Source organism: Nicotiana tabacum, chromosome 19, assembly GCF_000715075.1.
Source record: "Nicotiana tabacum cultivar K326 chromosome 19, ASM71507v2, whole genome shotgun sequence".
In the NCBI taxonomy this organism is placed as follows: domain Eukaryota; kingdom Viridiplantae; phylum Streptophyta; class Magnoliopsida; order Solanales; family Solanaceae; genus Nicotiana; species Nicotiana tabacum.
In genome coordinates, this window is record NC_134098.1 from 70,506,109 (window position 1) to 70,530,363 (window position 24,255).

At 34.7% G+C, this 24,255-nt stretch overlaps 2 protein-coding genes across 2 annotated transcripts; both read right to left on the reverse strand.

Moving 5' to 3' along the window:
* Positions 1-469: 469 nt before the first annotated feature.
* On the reverse strand, positions 470-9,173 carry LOC107789208 (putative inactive purple acid phosphatase 27). Its single transcript, XM_075239153.1, has 14 exons — positions 9,137-9,173; positions 8,557-8,767; positions 7,752-7,839; positions 5,244-5,510; positions 4,852-4,960; positions 4,142-4,256; positions 3,506-3,638; positions 3,175-3,362; positions 2,065-2,251; positions 1,885-1,952; positions 1,412-1,508; positions 1,097-1,285; positions 916-996; positions 470-823 (listed from the first exon to the last, which is right to left on the reverse strand). Exons 1-14 carry the CDS (start codon positions 9,171-9,173, stop codon positions 767-769), a joined length of 1,827 nt encoding a protein of 608 aa, XP_075095254.1. The 3' UTR covers positions 470-766.
* Positions 9,174-11,965: 2,792 nt separating this feature from the next.
* LOC107789211 (uncharacterized) lies at positions 11,966-20,351 on the reverse strand. The gene is made up of 7 exons (XM_016610986.2): positions 19,968-20,351; positions 18,772-19,074; positions 14,969-15,177; positions 14,830-14,878; positions 14,645-14,734; positions 14,407-14,469; positions 11,966-14,224 (listed from the first exon to the last, which is right to left on the reverse strand). Exons 1-7 carry the CDS (start codon positions 20,133-20,135, stop codon positions 12,338-12,340), a joined length of 2,769 nt encoding a protein of 922 aa, XP_016466472.1. The 5' UTR covers positions 20,136-20,351; the 3' UTR covers positions 11,966-12,337.
* Positions 20,352-24,255: the final 3,904 nt, after the last annotated feature.

The window sequence follows — 24,255 nt, forward strand, 5'->3', positions numbered from 1 at the left end:
AACTTTCGCCAATTGATGCTGAAATGACCTGCGGACCTCCAAATCGACATCCGGACACGTTCCTAAGACCAAAATCATCATACGAACTTGTTGGAACCTTCAAATTTCGATTCCGAAGTCGTTTACTCAAAAGTCAAACCTTAGTCAATTCTTCCAACTTAAAGCTTCCAAAATTAGAATTTTCTTTCCAAATCAACTCCAAACTTCCAGAAATTCAATTCCGACCACACGTACAAGTCATAATACCCGAAGTGAAGCTACTCAAGGCCTCAAACCGTCGAACGACGTGCTAGAACTCAAAACTACCGGTCGGGTCGTTACACTTATAAGCGAAAAAATGAGCTTACTAAATGTTAATTATGTTGCTATGTGAAAGAATCTGAGCATTCAACCTAAACATTAATAGTGTGAATAAAGTAATGAAGTACTTTTATTAAAAATACAAATTATTGGAGTTCTCGACCCAGCAAATTTAGTGTCACCCAACTTACACGGGAGTTCTCGAGCCCAATTAAAATATTGTAGCCAGTGAATATCAACAAATTAAAGAAAGGTCTCGATCGAGAAGGAGTAGAATAATTAGCGCATAAGCTAAAAATTAAATTATTGAGACAATTATTGTTGCTAAATGTAAGAGAATAAAAAACTGTCAATGTGTATGTATGACAGTATTATATGAATTTGAATAAACTCTCCCTATACTTTGTGTAACATAATTTTACTGCACTAGCTAGTGTATTGTATTCTCTTTCCATCTCTTGTTTGTTCAGCTTCTGGTTATTTGAAAACTGTCTTCCAACTTTCTAGTATTTGCATTTACATACTGCAAAATGGAAAAGAGAAATTTAGAAAATTCTAAGACGTGTGCATGTGTGTGTAACAAAAAATGCACAAGTCCATGTTTGTATCACTTACTTCAATTCTCAATGCTTTGGTTGTTGCATGAACTCGCACGTATCCAAATTTGGCTATTCTTATCAAACTCCACTTATCAGCCTGTGTGTACCGAAAAAGTTAGTTACTTTAATGTGATAATTTTGTGACTTTAGTGTTATAGTAAATAAAATTCTATTATTTTGCGCAAGACTAGGCTTACATCAGAAGGGAACTTGTCCAAGCTAAAGCCAGCCATTCCAATAACAGCATGAACTGGTGCAGTATAATTGGCATTGTCATAAGTATCAATTCCACTTGCACCTTTAGTAGGCAATGCTTTGCATTCCTTCTGATATACTGCACAACTCCTCTCATAATTATGAACATGTCCCCATAATGCTAGATCAACCTGACACATATTTCTAAGTGTCAATAAATACTCAACAAGAAATATATTTGAACTAGTCATTTAGAGTGTAAATGTTTTTGAACTTTGAGTGTGCACAAGTTCAATTTAATAGCGTAAGATGCATACCTTGTTTGCCAGTAGTAGAGGCTCAACAGCTTTGACAAAATCATCATCAACACTTTTAAGAAACACCCCATTAACTGACGAATACATGGGTCGATGCCTACGAAGAAATTAACATAAGATCACTACAATAGTATTAGAAGTTGATTCAAGATTTGAACTTGATGTATTCAGCATTTAAGATTCTAAGCTGTTCAGTATGATAATCAATTCAAATGTTTTAACCTTAATAGGTCAAATTGGGTATAATTTATCGAGATGGAGAAATACTAGCATAATTACCATTTACCAACATGTTACATGTTAAGAGTACTTTAATATAGTAAAACTCTATATTGATCTTGAACTAAATAGTACTCCTATTATATAAATGAGTTTAAGTTATAAGCTCTGATAGTGTAAAAAAATTTTATATAATTAGATCACTTATAAAATAATTACAGGCGATAAATGTTGCATGAAGAATATTCACTTACCCAGTAAAGATTAGCCAAGGAGTTCTTGATCGATTAACTGAAGCCATGTCTTTCCTCATCCATTCATACTGTTAGAGATCATTAATTTATATTTTTGGGAAGAAATTAGTTAATTAATTAGAATCTGCAAATAACTAACAAATTAAGTATAAAAAAGCTAAACTGGATGGTGAATTATACTTGCTCTGAGTTGTGAGACCAATTATGCTCTGTTGAAATAACTGTGAAGTGAACACTTCCTTGTTCAATGGAGTACCATGGCTTATCCTTTGCTGCAGTTGGCATTTGAAAATAAGTTTCATAAGGCACTCCACACTCTCCCCCTGAATCTGGTGTTCCATACACTGATCCTGTTCCTACATAATCCCTGAATGTTTTTGAACTTAAAGGATAAGAACATTGTTCATATTCCTCCCCCAACCAAAGTTTATTTTATAAAATTTATGAAAATTTCAAGATCTTGACTTTTTTTGTGAGTAAGATAGTTGATCCGTCTAGTTTTATTTGACTAATTTGAATCTGTGTACCGAGTAAAAGTGAAATAATATCTTCTCTCAATTCTTGGCAGAGGGAAGCCCATGACCGACTAAATCGAGGTTGGGGTTGATAGAGGAAGAGAAGATTTATTGAATGCTCTCGGCATTTATGTTTCGGAAGGATCTTTTCTTAGTATTTAAGTCTTCAATCTGTGAGTAAGTAACTCATTCTTCATTTATGCAAAGATGAATTACTGTTTATTTGATCGCTCCTATCCCGACTTATTAGGATATAACCTTCTCTAGCACATTCGTGGCAAAAGAAGCATCTTTCACTAAATAAGATTGTAGGATAGCCATGCTTGCTGAAAAGTTACAAAAGTTTGGAAGTGTTTGATATGATGGGAGTTATTTTTAAAAAATATTTTTCGAAAATAATTTATTTTGTATGTGGTGAAAGGGTGAAAAATATTTTCTGAGGATTAAAGATTGATAAAAATATTTAACAAATTGGAAAGTGTTTTAATGAAAATTTTAAGTATTAAAGATTGGTAATATTAATGACTAAGTGTTGGCCAGTTAAAGGAATGATATGAAGAGTTAGAGATAATTATGAAGAAAAAAAAAAGTATGATTGAAGTATATTTTCTGGCAATCAAACACCAAAAAATGACTTATGTTCTAGAAAATATTTTCTCGTCGCAAATGAATATATATATATATATATATATATATATATATATATATATATATATATATATATATATATATATATATACTACTCAATTAATTAAGCTTAAACAAAGAATATTACCGTTCATGGTTGCCAATAGCAGTCATGTAAGAAACATGAGAAGCAATTGGAGTGATTAGTTGAAGGAAGTAATCCCACTCTACGAGAAATCCTGTGGCATAACTTATGTCGCCTATGTGAAATATGGAATCTACATTCCCCGATGATATTTCATCTGCCATAGCCTTCGTCACCGCCAAAGATCCTGGCTACATTAAAATAATTGTACTATGTATAAATTATTTAAAGTTTGGTATTCATGTACCTTAATGTAACAAAAAAGAGTTTGTGACTTTACTGTTATAATAAATAAAATTCGCGACCGTACGTGACATATGACTAATTTTATTACCTGAATATAATGTTCGGAAGAAGGATCCCTAGGAGCCTTTCCCATATCTCCATATGCCAGAAATCGAACCTCATCTGATCCTCCAGCAGGTGGTGTTTTGAAGTTTATTTTCCCACTCCAACCAGCTGAATCACTGCATTTGTTTAGCAAAAAACGAAAAACATGTAGTAGCTAGCATATATTGGGAAATGACAAGAAAAATATCCGTGTATATATGTTTGGTATATATGATCGGAATTATTTTTCAAACAGAAAAACACTTATTGAAGATTGATAATTATATTAGCAAACTGAATAGTGTTTTGATGTAATTTTGAGTATTGAAGATTGATTTAACGTCTAAATATTAGTTAAAGAAATGTTTCTCGTTAAGAGTTAGGATAATTTTGAAACAAAGTGACTTTCGTTTAAAAGTGAGGACAATCATCTCCCTTTTGGTGGAAAGAAAATATTTTCACCGAAAAATATCTTTCACTATTAAAAAGTCGCTCTTATTCGACTACTTATTTCGACTTTAAAACAATAGTCGCAATTTTTCGATTACAGTTGTCAAAAATTGTAATTGATATTTTATTTTTTTATTTTTAAAATTTTATCCGACAACCAAACATTCATTTTGAGATGACTTATATATACCTTCCATATGTGTAGGAGTATGTGGTTGAAGGATTAAGTCCTGTCATTACTGCTGAATGAATAAAGCCTGGGTCATGCCACCCAAAGTCCTTGGCTGGACTTTTTGGAAAAGCACCTTCGGATTTACCCAAAAAAACAAAAAAAAAATCAATTTTAAACTCCTACAAGAAATTAGGCCCAAAAAGGGCATGCAAAATTACAGAATTTTAGCGTGGATATTGGTTATATTTAGTGGCAGAGCCAAATTTTTTACCAAGATTCAATATCTACTCTATATACAAATATTATATATTTGAACTTGTATATAGAATGTGATTTTCTAGCGTGAACCCGCTTCTGCTTTTCTAGCTCAAAAACTAATTAATATAATGATGATGAAAGGCAATAAATTTGATGCTTGATAACATGAAGTGTTAGAGAAAATCAACAACCATAAGATATAATTAGCTAATTAGCTCATTTAAGCCTTAACCATATAGCTTACTTGGCAATAGATAAGTTGTACCGAGCAATGAAGTTATCTTATTCGTATAACTATTTAGTTGTCAATCACTCATCACAGATGTTAGTAATTATAAGCTTAATTAAGTTTAACTAAAATGAAAAGAAAATCATTATTGTGGTTTTGTTCATCCACTTACAAGTTAAAACACATGTCAGATAAAATTTTAAAAAAAACAAATTAATAGGGATTGGAAGAAGAAACTTACTGCACATGTCTTTTTGGGTAAAAGTTGAAACTTTTGATATTTCAGAGTTTCCATTTCCATACAGCAGCTGTTGAGGTGCTTTATCCCCACTAACCCATGTTACTCTCAACTAAATTTGATGAAATGTAGGAGAGGGAAAAAAAAAAGCAAATGGTCAAACTAACATTATTTATGGTATTAAAACGAACCAAAGAATCAAAATAAGAAATAGGGCTCATTATTGTAACTACAATTTTTTACCCTTCCATATATAACAAGAAACACAACTATTTTTGTTGGATGAGATTAGATAAGATGATTCTACCCTTGACCAGATGTCTCGGGCTTGAACTCTATAATGAAGAAATTTCTAATAAGGAACGTTTCCCTTTAATATGCATATACGTACTTACTGAAGTTCCTGTTGAGTCCATGCTTGAGAGATGGCCATTTAAAGGCTGTTTAGGGTTAGTGAAACTCAATTTGTTTGATCTTTTGAGTATGCAAGGTGTGGCAAATCCACCAGCAAAGAGGACAAACTCAATATCAGTCCTAAAATTAACAACGTGAAATGAGAGTGAGGCGCTACAACTTCTCTCAACACAAGAACCCTTCACATATTTCTTGCACTCTTTCTTCTTGCATCTTAGATAACCTGGATCTTTGCTTAAATATTGTGCCTGTCATAATAACCAAATCATCTTTCAAATTAAAAAAGTAAGAAACAATACAAATTAAAGACCAAACTTTTTAATAAGCTTGGTTCCTGTAAATTGGATGAGTTGTCATATTCCGCACCCTAAATAATTAAGGTACTAACATATTTGAAATATGCATAAATTAAAGATTAAACAATGAATTCGAAGAGAAACTAACAAGACGTGGTGCAAACGGAAGAGAAATTAAGTGTATAGAGTTGAATTATCTATATTCCAATAGTCGGATGGATATCTATTTAAAGAAGATAGGAAAAATATTCTACAAGAATCTACAAATTCTTACACAAAATTAAACGAACTAGCTAATTAAGATCATGGTTTTAAAAGGTAGGGGAAGGCAGTGGACGTTGATACGTTTTACCTACTATATGGGGTGCGTGACATTTAGCTCGAAGAAATTTTATTTTTAAAAAAAATAAATAAAAGTAAAATTATAAAATATGAAAGAACTCAAATTTATCTGAAATCCAAGAGCGAAAATGTACAAAAATCAATTTAAATGCCTGGAAATTATATAACTCAAGGAGTGAGTCCTGCATGAAACATACATGAAACAAATGTCAATTTCGCCTTGTCTAAATATATAAGTATTATCTTATGACATATTCTCAAACGGATGATGTCACTCAGGTTGTTGCGTGAATCACAATGTAGAGTGTGTTTGGTATGCAAAAGAGAATATTTTTTTACCATAATTAAGATATTTTTTGGTACAATGAAAGTCACTTGTCAAGGAAAATATTTTCCATCAAAAAAAAATGGCTTCCATTACTGCCAGCGCTTATGGTAGAAGTCATGTTTGCTTACAATAACTTGATAATATTATTCTAACTAACAAGTAACAATAATTAAATTTAGATATTATTATTAATTTTTAGTACTCAAAATTTTATCAGAACACTCTCCGATCTATTAATATTATTACTAATTTATACATATATATATTCTTCGTTCAAAAAATTTCCATTCACCAGCCAAATGTGGGACACATTTTCAAGAAAATATTTTTAGAAGATCCTATTAAATAAATAATGACCTGAATCATACCAAACGCATTACATTCAATTTTGATAATGTAAAACAGTCGTTCCGCACAAATTACTTTGATAACGGAGGATATTTCTTAGGAAAAAAGATCGTCCATCAAATCAATCACGAAAGGTTATCAATGTGAAGATGATATATAGGGTTTGGCAATTTAAGCCCAAACCTATCCATGAACCCGACAAAGGTTGGGCTGCTCATTAACCCACTCATTGTAAACTCAATCCATCTTGATTCAGTCCATTTCAGTCTATCTAAAGTTGGGTTGATTCAGTCCATTCCATGAACAATTTTGCTAAAATATTTTTAAAATAATTCTGTTTTGTTTGATATGTTATATATAATCATAACAAAAGAAAAAGAAGTCTTATTTGATAATTAAATAATTCATAAGAAAACAACATACATTAACTAAAATTTGATAAGAGTTGAGTAGGTTGGGCTATAACCCAAACTTTAACATATCTTGATCCAGCTCATATCAGGCAAAGTAATTTTTGAGTAGGTCATTAATCTGTCTATTTATTGACTTCAACTTATTTTGACCCGTCAAAAATCAGTTCGGCCCATTATAACATGTCCTAACAAGAGGGTGGCATAGAAAATGGGAACGTATTAAATGATGATCAAAAATGAAAGGTGGGCAGTGGGGGCGAATGAATGTAAGTCGAAATATATGCATAGTTAGTTAAGGAGGCGGTATTGCATGACTTATTTATTTCAATTTCAATGTGGTACGTACGCTTATGGGTGCGAGACCACTTCCCACACTTTATTAAATGCTCTACTCTTAAGTGGTAGGCATATTCCCACTACTTTACCAATTACCACATAATTCCCACATTGTTTGTTTCATCTCTCACCTCTCATCTCTCATCCTTTTTTCTAGTATTATTATCTTTTCCATATTGAGTGATTTTTAAAGATTGTAATATACATTTGCAATAATATCTGCATTATAATAGTTTCGTTTGATCTGATATTTTTAGGCTGCTATAGTGAAGTGTTGTTCCAGACGACATATATTATAACATAATATAAAAATCGATTACGAGAAAAAAATTAATTTTTATAGTGAATAACTGTTATATAGGAATGTTGTTATAGTGTGATATGATTGTATATATATAATTTGAAATTTTATTATAGCGAACATACCTTGACAGGATAATGGCAAAGGAGTGGAAGTTGAGAGAGATCACCAGTCTGTTGATATTGTATGGCGTTAAAAGGGCAACTTGATACGCTGAAAACAGGGGTATAACAACCGAAATGTCAATACAATAAATATCCTAACTATAAAAGAGAACACAATAAAAGTAACAAATAAAGAACATATATTTTCATATCACTTCTTCCATTGTTCACATGTTCTTTTCTTTACACTGCAAATAATAAGTAGTATACTTTCTCTTCGTCAAAAGTACTGGACCACTTGGTTGAGTTTTATGTCTTTCTCCATCACGTATTCATATTTTGAATTCTTATTTGCTGGTAAAGCTTTACTAATGACCCACCGGCAATAATAAAGGAAAACATGTTATGAACCTCAAATATTCATATATAATTTAAAGGTACTTTTGAAAATCATGATAAAAGGTAATCATAATTCTTCTAATTCGGGAAAAAGAGAAATTTTTTCAACAACAATAATCTACATTCATACTACAGAAAAACAGAACACGCTATTGAATATAGCGTCTAATAGAATTTAAATTAAAACATAGTCTCTTTTTTCTTTATTTAAAGTTTTCTATGCACGGATAATGTTAAAAAAAGTTACACAATCCATTTAAAATGTAATTATAGGTAATTTTTTATGATAAACAGTATTAAACACTAACTGGTAATTTGGTAAAATTAATAGTACTAATTAATATGTTATCGCATGTTAAACTACAATAATAATTTACTAATATTTATAGTGTCAGTATATATAACTTAATTTCTTTTTTTAACTTACTCCGCATATGAAGGAGAGATCATTCCAACCCAATCGCCTTTTGAAGGAAGCAAAACACCAGAAACATGAACTGTAACAAAGCCTTCATCAGAAAGGCTTGAATTTGAGGCTGTAGTTATACTGAGATACGGGTTCGGGTCGGGGCATTTGGCTAAAACTCTTCGGTTCAGTATCCGAAATTCGGATATTGCTGTATGGTTAATAAACTCAGCTGTTGAATTCACAATTACGTTTGACAAATAATAAGTAGAAGATGAAGATGAAGAAGCAGAGGTTAAGAACACAAAGAAGGTAAAGAGAATTGTTTTATAAAATAATATTGAAGAGAATGGATATTTATAGGTGTGGTGATGGTCTAAGCCTCTTTTTTAAAGTTTTCCTTTTATTTTTAAGTTTAAGTTATGTTGATGTAAAATAACTGGTAGTAACTTTTTATATCAAGTAGAACGACAGAATTTGTTATATCAAAATTTAAATTGAATTAATATTGTAAAAAAAAATATTACATATTTTATCAGTATACATAATTTATTTATTTTTTTCAATTTGTCAAACTAGAATTTAGAGAGGCTACATATACATGTGTGAAAGCAAGATGTAAAACTTGAATATTCCATTGGTTTTTAGTGCAAATGACCTAAATTAGCTTTGACAGATGAATTTACAAATATGTATGATGATATTTACCTAAGGTTTGGAGTTTAAATTAATACTTAACAAAGTAGTAATAGTAGTATTAAACTATTAGTAGTAGTAGGCATTCAGTATAGTAATCTATTTCATCCGTGTCAAATCGATTCAACAAAATTAAAGTTTATCTCCTTTTATGAAACAAATGAGTCGGATTTTATCCTATTTGATAGCTTAAGTAAATATTTGCTACATATTGATCTTAATAGGAAATAAATCTACTATGGAGACAGATGTTTTATGACAAGTGAAAAGGAAAACAATATTGAGTTAATGACTTAAATAGAAAACTTCAGGAAATCAAATTTGTAAAATCTCGTCTGAAATGAGAAAAAGGATAATATATCATGTTATTTTCATATGACATGTTTTGCAGGTAATTACTTTGTTGGATGAAACAAGAGGTTTTAAAATAATAATATTTCATCATGTTATTTTCATATGACATGTTCTTTAAAATCAACTTAAACAAGATAAAATGTTTAAATAAAATGACTAAAGAGGGTAAAAGAAAAACTCAATTATGGAATACAAACTGTGAAGATCTAACATCAAGTAAAAATAGGGAAAATTATGATTCTTCATATGCAAAATAAATAAATAAAGTGGAAAGAGCAATGCTGGTGGTTAAGTCAAGGGGGATAAATTTAGGCCTAACTTGAATACTCCGATTTTATTGCAATATTATCTAAATCAACTTCGAAGACGAACAATCTAATAGTAGTGATATCGACCTAATTATAGAAGTTTAAATAACAAAATAAAAGTAGGCATTTATGTTTAAGTGAATATAATATTGAGATGAAAAGAAGTTAAGAACTTCTTGAGATTATCATACAGGTAATTATTCGGAAAACAGATTTTTCTAACAGAAATGCTAGAAATCCTGGATTTTATATATACTTTATTCTTTTAAATTCCCCTCTCGTTTTTTTAGGCACCGTTACGATTTATTTTGCGTCTCATTATGTTTTTGAGTAGTATTTCAACCTTTGGAATTAAATAGAGAATTAGAGATATTTTTGAATCATACGTAATGATCAATACTATGATTTACGGGAGTATATTACATAAGGAGATCCTATTGATAAATTGATTCCTTCGACTTACCTTGTTGGTTATGACTTATGCAAATGACATTTTTATTCCCTTTCGGCTGATGATAATAACTAATCGTAATTTTTGTCCTTTTTTTCTTCTTTTAGGGTAGCAACATAGTTAAGAAGATTTTTCCTTTATAAAACTAAATTAGCAAGGAACAGCTAACAACATTAAATTGGAAATCAACATCTCATTTTGTCAGTCACTTTTCTCTAGCGTGAACTTAAATAATTTTCTGAAACCCACCCACTCCCTTAAGGAGGAAAAGAAAATTGTGAATGAAGTTCAAGTAGTATAGAAACTACACTTTAGCTTCCAAAACCTTCTTATTTTGAATGTGTTTATTGAAAAAGTACTTTTGAAGAGTCGTTTGTATTTGACTAATCAATTTAAAAAGTATTTTTGCAATATTAGAACATTAATTTGTGCTTGATTAGGTTCCAAAACTGCTTCTAGGGAATATCTAATCTTTTAAGTATCTGATACACTTCAACTCTCTAAAATAAGCACATTTAGAATACAAGAATAACTATGTCTCAACCTCAAACAAATTAGAATCGGCGTGTCATGAATTGATAAGTTTTATGCTGGCTGTCAACCTACCGCAATCCTCCCCCTTTATCTGGTCTTGGGATTGGCCATGTAAGCAAGCTCACACGGGCGGAGTTTTAAATAAGCACATTTAATTTAAAATAATATTTTTAAAAAAAACACTTTTAACTTTTCAGAAGCGAAACAGGCTAGAACAATATTACTCCAAGTTGAAAGCGTTCTCCTGTCTTCAAATGTCAAAGCTATTTTAAAGTTAGTAAAACCCTAAAACTTAACTTACACCCTTAAAATTTGTATCTAAACTACAGATCTGCCATTTCATGTATTACAGGTGCTCATGCTACTAGGAGCACATTAGATTGCTCTTCCTTCTTCTTTCTTTCACGCATTAGATTGATTAGCAATGCCTGTGTTGTGCGAGTTGGAGTTGTCATTCCACCCGGATGTTGATTCGATCGATTATTATATTTGTCAACTATACTTTATTCAAACTTCACTGTTCACTTCATACTATTTCTTGCTATAAAATTTGATATATGTATTAATTTTTATTAAGTATTTTCATATTTATTGCAAATTATATGGATACAATGAGGTCTAGCACCTCTCAATAAATACTACTACTATTTACTTTCTTCGTTTCATTATATGATAGTGTTTAACCAGATATGTTTAAGAAAAAAGAAAATGCTTTTTCTTGTAGTCAAGGAGTTCCGCCAGCTTCGCATTAGCTATTGAATTGGGGGATTCGCATTGATTTGGGTATAATATTACATTAATTATCGTTATATTCTCCGTTTTCCACAGAGAAAATTTTCAATGCTAGATGGCATGAGTTGTGTCTTGTGAAACTGTCACGTAGCTCGTTTTCCTTGTGTATGTGTTTCTCCTGATGGCATGAGCTGTGTGTTCAGATCAATATTTATTTCTCTTTTGACTTTGTTTCTTTTGGTTGATGATTTAGAGCTTGACCTATAAATGCTTCAATGACTTTTAGATGCACCGCAAAAAAATTCTAAAACATAAACTTTATACTCGCAAAAAGTAGAATGGCACTGAAACGCGATCAGCAAAACCACTTTATCCTTGTATTTAGTATGTCAATATACAGTTAAAAAAAGAACCAATCTTTCAGGGAACATCTTTAGGGGTTGGAACTACAAAAGAAACGAAAAAATACCACAGCCCGGATATTGCACAACTGCTGTGTCTGACAACCATAAATATTTAGGCTTCCAGGGGGCTGGAACCTTATCAATACATAGATGAGCCAGTTCATTGGTAAAGTTGCTCCACTATCAAGACCATCCTTAACACATTTCACCAAAAGAGCAACTTTAAATGCCTGCCACCTAGCGTCAATATCAAAAGAATATGTTCAAAGGAGAGGAAATCCGAAGCTTACCCTACAAGCCAAAAAGTTGCGCGTCCTGTTGCATCACTTTTTCGGACCTTTTGAAGTCATTGCTACAAGCTTATGACCTCCTCCATTTCTCCAAACACCACGCACAGGCAAACCTTCAGGAGGGTCACTTTGCTCATCTGATGTCTCTTTTCGATCTGGATCCGCATCAGGGTCTGAACTTTTGAGATTTAAAAGTGTTTCAACAGATCCATCACCTAAGCGAACTCTGTGAAACTTTGAGGTTTTCTTCCGCTGCTTGCTTTTCCCATCATTATTCCCTGAACTGTGATTCGACTCATCTCTGGCAGACAAGCCATTCTGACGGGCTTGCAGCTTTAAGGGTTCACCTCGGGAATTCAGTTCTTCTGATTCACTCAGAGTCAATTTTGATTTACCTTTAGTAGAACGATACCCATCTTTTGACAACACTTCCACATCATCTTCAGGAATCTTGTGACTGGACTGCAATTTCCTGACAGTACTTATAATATTATCAGCAACGTTACCCTTTGAAGTGCCATTTCCAGCATCTAATGACTTACCTTTACCTTTCTTAGAACTGTAACCATCTTTAAACTGATTGCCACCACTTTGAAAATTCTGTATAGGGATGGTGCCTCCTAAATTAGCATTGAAGGTGTCAATTAGTTCTTTCTGCCTCTCTGCGTCAGGGCATAGTCTAGCCAACTCAAGAATGAGGTGTGACAAGCCAAACTGCTCGACATATGCCAGATACGTCTCAGCATCCATTAAACCTTGACGATATTCTGCAGAGATGTCCTTAAATGCAGCGAATTTGTCTTGATCAAATTGTAGAGCAAGACGCATCCTTTCTACCAAAGATTTATTTGCAGTCTGAACATCTTCCACATTCGTGACTGCCTGCTGGCCACTTGCAGGAAGTTTGCGAGTCTGCGCAGCAGAGACTGGAGGAAAATCAGAGGCAGAAGAGTCAAAAGACCCACTCTGAACAAGGTTTGGGGCTGATGTGGAATGGCTAATTCTATTGCTCTGGGACCAATTCTTTGACGAACCAACGGAACTAGAACAAGCTTCATGAACTAATGAAGATCGAGCAGCAACAGAACTTAAATAACTAGATGGTGGAGGCCCATCTACTGTTGATGGCTTAATTTGGCTAGAGCCTGATGTGGGTCCAGTAGCGCCATTAACAGCAGGCCAAGCATGCTCACGGGTAATTACTGGTGCAGAAGGGTCGTCAGTTGCTGCCTTACTATACCTGGAACTAGATGATGGCGGCTTAATCTGGCTAGAGCCTGATGAGGATCCAATAGCGCCGTTAACAGCAGGCCAAGCATGCTGACGGGTAATTACTGGTGCAGAAGGGTTGTCAGTTGCTGCCTTACTATGCCTGGAACTAGACGAAGACCCAGAAGCACTACTTACCACGGGCCAGGCACGCTGATGACCAATTACCGGGGGTGTGTGACCGGTTGCTGGCCATGCTGGAGATGAACTAGAAGGCTTTGTAGTTTTGTTTTGCTTTCCGCGCAGACGGGATGCCATGGTGTTTTTGGGTAAAGCATCAGACTGAGGCCTTGGTTGATTATTAGCAGGAGGCACAGGCACAGCAAGGGGAGGAAATGAAGACTCTTGAAGCTGTGAATTTCCGGAAGCTTGTGACACAGCTTGACGATATCTTGAAGCTGGCTCAACAGAATCTGTAGCCAAAGATTCAAAGGATGCAATAAGGAAATCTTCATCATTTGTTTCCGCGAGATCAGAAACTACCCTCCTATTGCTTGACGTATCACGTGGTCTTCCATCTGCATTAGCAGCCTCTAAACTGGCTTGAATGGCCATGACGAGTTCATTCTCAGAGTTATCACGCCTAAAAGATCGTCCCCTTCGACGACTATCCTGTTCATTACTGCGGCGATATCGAAAACTTGTTGGTATCTGTATAAAAATAGACAGAAAAAAATATAACTCACATGACTCCAACATAGTGCTCAGAATGAAATGTCAGGATAAACACAATGGAAAACTCAAATAAATGAGGCACCATGAGCACATCTTCCCCTGGGGTTTTAGGAGAAGATTGCTTAATTCCTTTATTCAAGGACAGAATTGAAACTTGCCTGCAAGGCAGCACTGCGTTGGGAACGCGACATACGACCTCCATGCTCTAGAGTATTGTGCCTCTGAAAATTTAAACAGGAAAATAAAGCCATCAAAAATGAAATCTAATAAAGGAAAATTAAACATCTCCGTCCATGAAAAAACTATGAAATAACACAAAAGCAATAATTCGAATCTGCAAGTATGCATGTCTTTTGTGGAGCCCTTTATAATCTGCACAGCCCAACATATCCTAACCTTCAACTCAGTTTCAGATTGGAAAACAACAAACTTTTTTGCAAGACAGCTCTCATCCTCGCATAAGGAATGATTACTGCGGAAGTGGATCTGAAATGGAAAAGAAACACCAGCTTTAATTGGCATCAAAAGCACCACTCAAAGAAGTTGGGAAAGCTTCTGATGATATAACATAGTAAGACCACCTCTAGGTCATCATAATTCTTGTAGTATTCATATTGTCCAGGATGCTGCCTGCATGAAATCAATGGATAAGACCCCGTGAGCTTTAATTGATCAATGATAACCAACTTATATCATGTTACTGTACACATAAAACCGCACCTCTGGCATATATGACAAGTATAATGTTCGGTCGACATATGAGAATACAGCTCATTATCCCCATAAAACGGGGTCCTACAGAATTCACAAAGAGGATGACCCATGAATCCACCTCTTTCACTTTCAGTACCATCAACCTCAGAATCACCTGTGTCTATATGCTGATTCAGCTGTGCCCTTGTGTACAGTTTCTGCTCACAGATAAATACCTGATTGACAAAGCCACCAAATCAGACATAATGTTGCTAACAAATTTGACATGCATTCATCTTACTCTTACTAGAAATACAAAATCTGCACAAGTCCCCGAACACAACTCCATCATAATTAGGCAAATATTTTCAGTTTGCATAAAATCCAATTCAAAGTTCAAACAACCCAAAATATGAAGAGTTAAGTTGTTCCTCCCTTAATCCTAATTTTAGAAAGAAAAAAATGAACACAAACTTCAGCCACCAATCTCATTTTATAGAACTCACAATTACAGCCAAATAACAGCATAGAGAGACCTAGTTATAGGATCCCAAAAGGATTCCAAATCACAGGAATAAGATTTTCCAGCTGCACCTTGAATACCATATGAGAGTGTGCGTGTATGTGTTACATGCACCACTCCTATTAGTATTACATACTCAATCAAATGGGCATTCCCATTGTTATAGACAACGGTGCTTCCCACCCCCCACCCCCCTTTCCTTTTTGGGGAGGGCAGAGAAACCATATCCCATTTTATTAACTGAGGGCACTCATAAGTTTCAGTTGTCAAAAAGTGCAATTGCAATTTGAAGTAAAAAGTAAGCAGAGCAGATAATAGATATTAACAGCATCCTTTCCAGTTAAAGCACCATTCACTTCTGCAGATGAGACTAATTTTTTGGGTTTTGGATCTCATCTTTGGTAACTTAGGTGCATGTGCTACACGCACCATCCAGTTTACTACCTAGATAACTTTGTTGCTGCTAACCAAACGACCCCTTATAGTTAAGTTACAAGGTTGTGAAACTCTTTTGCATCGAGGAAATAGTATTAAATGATGCAACCCATGCCAACCTTTTTCTCAAGGAAGAAAGACTATTCAAATTAAGGCACAGTATTTTGTATATCATCGAGGAAATACTATTAAGTTACACAACTTAAGCCAACCCTCAGCGGGCCAAATCAGAAGACTACTTAATGAAGTTATAGAGCAAAAACCTACATACACAAATCTGCAATCAGGTAAGAAAACCTTAAAATTTAGCAAAAATAAATAAATCTTACAGTAAACACGTATTATTAAAGATGAAAAAATACTTTAAACAAAACAATGCAACAAAAAAACCAGTTAGCAACTTTATTGCTAATAAGAGGAGAAACATGTAACTTCAGTAGAAGTAGAGTATGACGAAAAGAGGAGGTGAGAAGCAATATAGTGATTCCGTACACGATTGTATAAGAAAAACGTGGAGTGGAAGCCAAGCTTTAGAAGGTGTAGGCTTAAGTAACATTGGGGTGGGGAGATGAGAGTGTGATTGGATAGCGAGTTCTCGGAGGATGTGGGGGTTTCAACAGGACAAAGCCTGCCATCCTGATAACTTAAGAATGGAGTTGTTTCATCAATGTTAGAACACCTTCAAGGAGGAAAACATGAATGAACTATATTCACTCCATAGCACAGGAAGAATTTGAGAAGAGGCTCAACACATCTTTCATTGCCTTACCAATAAGTACAGTGAAAGTTATCTCCAAGATGTTGCTAAGGTGTTTCCTTTTAGAGTTAAGAAATTTAGAAGAGATGGTCTTGACATTCCATAAGGTTTTTGTGGAAGGAAAATGCTAGATAGGGCACTGGTCAAAAACAGGTAAGTCTACTGGAGGATAGAGATGAGGTGGATCTATTTTTTTTTTAATCAAGAAAATGTGGTGGCCTACTTTGCAAAATGAATCGGGAAAAGGCAATATTACAAGGTCAACTATGATTTTGGACTTCGAAATGAACAAATGGGTTTAGAGAGGTGGAGATTCATTTCTGCATATCTACCATCAAATAAACTAGGTCAATGGAAATACTACAGGCTTCTTCGGAAAATTCAAGGCGTCTATGGCAAGAAGATCCACTCTTCCACTAATCATACTTATTATAGAACACTAGCAAGATTATGACCAAGCAGTGATGAGGGGTTAATTAAGGGCCTTCACAGCTAGGTTATATTCTGAATAGATATAGGTAAGATCGATCAGGCGGGCAAGGTGCTATATCATCCCATCGGTTGCCTTACTAACTTATCTGGAATTATCGTTGGACTTTAGCTTACTAGGGCTGTGCAGTAAGTAATCTTTTCATAGTACTGGCAGGACGGTAGACGGGATTTATCGGCGAGGGGGGGGGGGCTGACAATACCAATCTATAGCAAAAGGACAATCTATAGCAAAAGGACAAAAAATCACAAAGGTATTTTCTGTTAAACATGAGCAAAAACGTAGGGGGAATACCACATAGCAAGTTGAAGGTGATCCTCCCATAAATGCGGATGGTCAGGGTAGAGTTTTAAGGGTACTCAATAAAGAGTCATAGGCAAATGGCATTGGAGGTTTGGCATAGAGTTATCTCTACGAAGAAGGGATATTGTTGACAAACAGTGAACTCCACTAAAGGGGTTGGAAGACCAATTAGACCTTTATGCTATATGGGCTGACTCAATACAGAAATATTATGAAATTGTGGGAAGACCTATACAATAATGCACAATTTGAAGTGGATGACGGGTAGTTTGTTTATCTATGGAAAAAAGACGACATCAAGATGTCCCAATAAGCGAAATATTTACTACTATTTTCAGCATCTCTTACTGGCATATAGAGGAAACATGGAGGGGCAATTCTGTAAGACCTAAACTTCAGGAGGAGAGAGGAGTTTAACCAGCTAGTGTTACTCTACTGGCAAAAAGTCTCACGTGTAGATAAACATTTAGAGATCATAAAGTCAGATGGACGGTATGCTCCGCAATACTGTTAAAGAGGAATGAGGCGACTTCCCCCTTCTCCTTCTTGCCTGTAAATCCCCAGAGCACCGAGAAAAGTGCTTTTTTTTTTTGCATGAACAACAGCATGATAATCTATCCTAATAGCAGAGAACAACGGAAAAGGCAAAGGTCAACATAAGTTGGTGTTTCAACCGCAATAGCGCAGAAGAAGACGTCAATTTTCTGTTACAACTTTACTGTAGGTGGCATATCAGTTATAGTGTGCAGTGTACTAGGTTGTATTAAGATATGCGATTTACACCCATGACGTGCAACTACCACACACACGTTGGTGCACTACCATTAGAACGTCGAGATATGCTATTAGACTGGAAGTTCAAAAGGGAAGAGACCAATAGTAGCATATCCGAAGAAGCTCTTCACTTATGAAGACAATACAGAACAAAATGTACAACAAGAACTCCTTATTTAGGAGTCTTCTTATATAGGACTCTTAGACTACATACTATACAGTTTAGTTATTCTCTAACTGTAACAAAGTACTTATTCTACTATAAAATGAAAATGAAATATTACCAAATATGATATAATAAACTTAGTCAATATTGTAGCAAGGCAAATATTGCAACCTTTTTACTTAATATATATTTCTGGAACACATGACGTTTCAACTAGGGTAAGATGACCAGTTGCACTTTCATATAGAATAGAGAATTATGTATGAGTTATCTACTTAGCGCATGCATCTTGTAAGTGCGATTCTTCCCTTTCACATCAAAAAATTCTTACGAAAAAGGAATGAAACAGATAAAAGCTGAATCAGATATTGCAGAAAATGACCTTCCTTCCTTCCAAACACAAGCTGCACATGAGCAACTTGTGCTGGTGGAATAAATGACCTTTTAACTGCTCAATATTTCTGAACCTCGCTCTTTTCTTCATGCCATCACCATCCGGCCCCTCCATCTTATCACACACACTACAAGAAAGCCTGCACATTGCCCTGATCATCTTGTAGTGGTCTAAATCATCAAAGAAAGCCTGGGTGTCCTCGTGATACCAATAAGAACCAATTCGACCTTCTTTTGGTTCATATGGAAATACCGTAAAGTCACTAATCATCCTTGTATAATCTCCTAGAGCCTGCAACACAGAAAAGGGAATAAAGAAGTAACAAAACAGAAGAAAATCACCCACCAAGGATCTTCAAAGTCATAAAACCAAAATCATACAACAATTCAATAGAGTTTTGACAGATCGAAATCCCTAGAAATGTACATTCATAGTTAACAGCAGACCCAAACACAAAGGGATAACCTATAAAAAAAAGAGTACAAAGAAACCAAATTAAAAAGAAAATACATTATTCTTCTGAAGCTACGCAAAGATATGTTTGAAATAAATACAAGAGCAATTCAAGAGAATGAACCATGCACTTTTTTGGACAAGGAATTCAAAAGAATGACACATGCAATTGTTAAGTAAAATCTTGATTGATCAACCTAGTTCTTTTTTTTCACCGTCAACCTAGTTCACAAATCACAAATTATAGTAATCGCTAGACTGGTCTATAGAAAGACAGACTTTTTGCGCCTTTTTAGATCCCAAACTCAATGACAGCTCCTACATATAAAAGAAACTAAGTATATCATTTTGAACATTTTTTTCATTAGTAAAGTAAGAAATTAATGTAAAAACAGCATTAAGTGAATGCTGGTGTGTAGTACAACCAAAAAAGAACTTTACAGCATCAAGCTCTAATGTATAGTTTTTAACCTAGGCAACTTGGATAAAAGAAGCCAAAAAAAAAAAAACTAACTTGCATTAGTCGTCACCAATATTGAAACTAAAATATAATATCAATAGAATAGACTTGAATTTTGGAACTTTTAGGTAAAACCTAGACTGATACAACCTATACAAAACTGTAAATACATAGTAAATCAATGAGATTACGAACACGATCGGTCGTAGACCTAAAAAGAAATACATTACTCTGAAACAAAGGTCAAATCGAATGAAGATTAGGGGGAAACCTTGGTGACAAAGACAACGGCAGCCTCGGTCTTGCAAATACAACAACGGCGATCGTTGCAGATGAATCGAAGACGAGCGACACAGGTAGAGCAGACATCCTTGTGACCGCAAGCTCCATAGGCAACCCATTCAAGTGTCTCAGCGCAAACCGCACAGCTATCATCCATTGTTTATACGATCTTTGATCTAGGGTTTTTTTCTGGGTAGAATTTGTACACGAATCCGATGTAAAAGAAGGAATTGCAGTTTGCTGAGACAGCCACCTGAAGAGTCTTACGCCGATACAAAGTGGAGTACCTTTTTAGGGTTCCAAAGCTTCTTCGTTCTGAGGAACAATTATACACCGCTTCTTCTTTGATGTTTTTTATTCTCTTCTCATTTTCACAATTTGACCAAAATAGGAAAATAAATATATTATATTATGGATGTTGATTTAGTACTCCGTTGTAAATAAGATTCCTAAACAAACTTATCCATATAAAACTCCGTAGTAAATATGTTTATCTATAATGGAAATAAGCCTCCTAAAGAAGCTTATACTTTCGGTACTCCGTTATGGATAAATATTAACCATGGTAAAAGATTATCTATATCAGGCACAACAGCTTAGAGTAGCAGCTTACACAGCAGTTTACAAGCAGCTTACACAGCAGCTTGCAGTAGCAGCTTACACAGAAGCTTCCTTTCTTTTATAAATAGAGGAGAATTCAGTTCATTATGTACATAAGTTTGAAGTTTGAATAATATATCAGTTTCTCTCTATACTTGTCTCTACTTTACTGTCTTTATTTTATAACACATTATCAGCATGAGACTCTGCCATCTCGAGAAAATACATTGAAAGTATCAGAGGTACGAACTTTCTTTTTCTAAATAATGTCAAATCTTTCTAAACTTGAGTTTGTAGCCCTAGATATATCGGGCAAAAGCTACATGTCTTGGGTGCTTGATGCCGAAATTCATCTTGATGCGATGGGTCTGGCAGACACCATCAAAGATAAAAATCAGGCATCAAACCAAGACCGTGCCAAAGCAATGATATTCCTACGCCATCACCTTGATGAGGGCCTGAAAATGAAATATCTTACTGTTAAAGATCCAGTCATACTGTGGAATAATTTGAAAGATAGATATGACCACCTGAAGATGGTCGTTCTTCCACAGGCACGTTATGATTGGACTCATCTAAGACTACAAGATTTTAAATCTATCAGTGAGTATAATTCTGCTATGTTCATAATTATTTCCCAATTGAAACTATGTGGTGACAATATTACTCATCATGATATGTTGGAGAAAACTTTCACCACTTTTCATGCCTCGAATATGCTCCTGCAGCAGCAATATCGAGATATGGGATTCAAAAAGTATTCTGAACTTATCTCACATCTTCTTGTAGCCGAGCAGCATAATGGGCTATTAATAAAAGATCATGAAAGCCGACCTACTGGTTCTTATCCATTCCATGAAGTGAATGAGACTAACTTCCACCAAGCTAAGCGTGGAAGAGGACGTGGCCCCAGTCGTGATCGTGGTCGTGGTCGGGGAGGAAACTCTAATCGTGGTAATAACAATGCACTAAAGAACCCTCCTCACCACCAGCAGTGGAAAAGGAAGGAACAAAAGCATGAAGCGGTGCAAGCAACAAAGCCAGAAAATACATGCTATAGATGTGGAGGAAAAGGGCACTGGTCACGTACATGTCGTACGCCAAAGCACCTGGTTGAGCTGTATCGAGCCTCCCTGAAGAAGACAGAGAAAAATATTGAAGCAAATTTTATTTCTGAAGATAATTTAGGCTTTATGCATTTGGATGTAGCTGATTATTTTGCACTCCCAGAAGAAAAAACAAGTCATGTGATCGGTAGTGAATCTGTAGAAATGTAAATATTTTAATTTTTGTTGTTTGTAGTAGATAGTATGGTTATGTAATTGTTGTACATAAATAAATATTATGCTTTGAAAATGATGTTTACTATCACATTTATTTTGTTTATGTCATTTTGAAGAATATGGATAATCCTCAAATTATGTTTGGATCAAAGATCAATCATTAAGATATTTGTGTAATTGATAGTGGAACAACCCATGCCATATTCAAAGATCAGAAATACTTTTCTTATTTGCATAAGGAAAAAATAAATGTTTCAACAATTTCTGGTAATATAAGTTTGATTGAAGGCTCCGGAAGAGCTATTGTATTTCTGTCTAAGGGAACAAAACTTATTATCGACAATGCATTGTTCTCCTCCAAGTCTCGAAGAAACTTGTTGAGTTTTATAGATATCCGCCGAAATGGGTATCATATTGAAACAATAGATGAAATGAACGTGGAATATCTCTGTATTACAAAGAATATTTCTGGTCAGAAATGCATTGTAGAAAAGTTACCAACTTTATCTTCTGGCTTATACTATTCAAAGACTAGTACAGTTGAAGCACACTCTATCGTAAACCGAAAGTTTACTGATTCAAATACTTTTGTGCTTTGGCATGGCCGTTTGGGCCATCCTGGATCAATAATGATGAGACGAATTAGTGAAATTCGAGTGGGCATCCATTAAAGAACCTGAAGATTCTTACAAATGATGAATTTTCTTGTGATGCTTGTTATCAAGGCAAAATGATCACTAGACCATCACCAATGAAGGTTGGCATTGAGTCCCCTGACTTTTTAGAACGTATACATGGGGATATATGTGGACCTATTCACCCACCAAGTGGGCTGTTTAGATATTTTTATGGTCCTAATAGATGTATCTTCAAGATAGTCTCATGTGTGCCTACTATCATCTCGCAACCTGGCGTTTGTAAAGTTATTAGCCCAAATAATTCGATTAAGGGCACAATTCCCAGATTATCCTATAGAGGTTATTCGCCTTGATAATGCTGGAGAATTCTCATCTCAAGCTTTTGATAATTATTGTCTATCAGTTGGAATAAAAGTTGAACATCATGTAGCTTATGTTCATACTCAAAATGGCCTTGCAGAGTCATTTATTAAACGACTGCAATTGATAGCAAGACTACTACTTATGAAAATAAAATTGCCCACTATTGTTTGGGGCCATGATATCTTGCACGCAGCATCACTTATCCGTCTCAGACCAACACATTATAATAAATATTCTCCGTCACAATTAGTTTTTGGTCATGAACCAAATATTACCCATCTACGAATTTTTGGATGTGCTGTATATGTACTAGTAGCACCACCATAACGTAGTAAGATGGGCCCCCAAAGAAGATTAGGAATATATATTGGGTTTGAATCACCCTCTATTATTCGCTATCTTGAACCATTGATGAGAGATTTATTTACTGCTCGATTTGCAGATTGTCGATTTGATGAAATAAATTTCCCACAATTAGGGAGAGAGAAAAAGGAAATCAAAAGAGAAATTATGTGGAAAGTTTCATCATTATCTCACTTTGATCCACGTACCCCAATATGTAACCAGGAGGTCCAGAAGATCATCCATTTATAGAATATAGCAAATCAAATGCCAGACACATTTACTAATTTGAAAAGGATAACTAAGTCGCATATCCCTGCAGAGAATGTGCCTATCCGAGTTAATGTCCCGTAGGACCATCTACTAGCATGAGAGCTAGTGAACCTAAAGCATGCCTGAAGCGTGGAAGACCTTTGGGTTCTAAGGATCGAAATCCTAGAAAAAGAAAATCGACAAATGATCAAAATGATATTATGAAGGGATCTACTGAAGAGATCCAAGATCTGATTAGTTCTGAGATTCTTGAAGAAATCAATGAACTTGAGACTCAAGTGAGTGAGGAACTTTTAATAAGTTCTACTAGTGATGGGATTAATTTAAATCGATTTGAAATCGTGGTGGATAATATTTTTGTATATAATGTTGCACTTAACATTATGCAAGATAGTTAGAATCTTGAACCCCGATCTGTCAAAGAATGTCGACAAAGATCTGATTGGCCAAAATGGCAAGAGTCAATTCAATCGGAATTGAAGTCACTTGCTAAAAGAGAGGTCTTTGGACCAATAGTCCAAACACCTTCTGGTATAAAGCCAGTTGGTCATAAATGTGTTTTTGTGCGAAAAAGGAATGATAAAAATGAAGTTGAAAGATACAAAGCCCGCCTTGTTGCACAAGGATTCTCACAACGACCTGGAGTCGATTATGAAGAAACATATTCAGCAGTTATGGATGCCATAACATTTCGATATCTCATCAGTTTAGCCTTACGTGAAAGGCTTGAAATACATCTAATGGATGTGATTACAGCTTATCTGTACGGGTCACTTGA

What these genes read in the sequence shown, in the direction of transcription:
- LOC107789208 (XM_075239153.1), bottom strand. Translation starts at nt 9,173, where the DNA reads ATGGAATATTCAAGTTTTACATCTTGCTTTCACACAT. An exon ending in TACATCTTGCTTTCACACAT is followed by an intron (nt 8,768 to 9,136) that starts GTATATGTAGCC and finishes TGAATTCAACAG; the next exon opens with CTGAGTTTATTAACCATACA. An exon ending in CTTCCGAACATTATATTCAG is followed by an intron (nt 3,363 to 3,505) that starts GTAATAAAATTA and finishes ATTTTAATGTAG; the next exon opens with CCAGGATCTTTGGCGGTGAC.
- LOC107789211 (XM_016610986.2), bottom strand. Translation starts at nt 20,135, where the DNA reads ATGGATGATAGCTGTGCGGTTTGCGCTGAGACACTTGAATGGGTTGCC. An exon ending in CCGTTGTCTTTGTCACCAAG is followed by an intron (nt 19,075 to 19,967) that starts GTTTCCCCCTAA and finishes TCTGTGTTGCAG; the next exon opens with GCTCTAGGAGATTATACAAG. An exon ending in AACGCAGTGCTGCCTTGCAG is followed by an intron (nt 14,225 to 14,406) that starts GCAAGTTTCAAT and finishes ATTTTTATACAG; the next exon opens with ATACCAACAAGTTTTCGATA.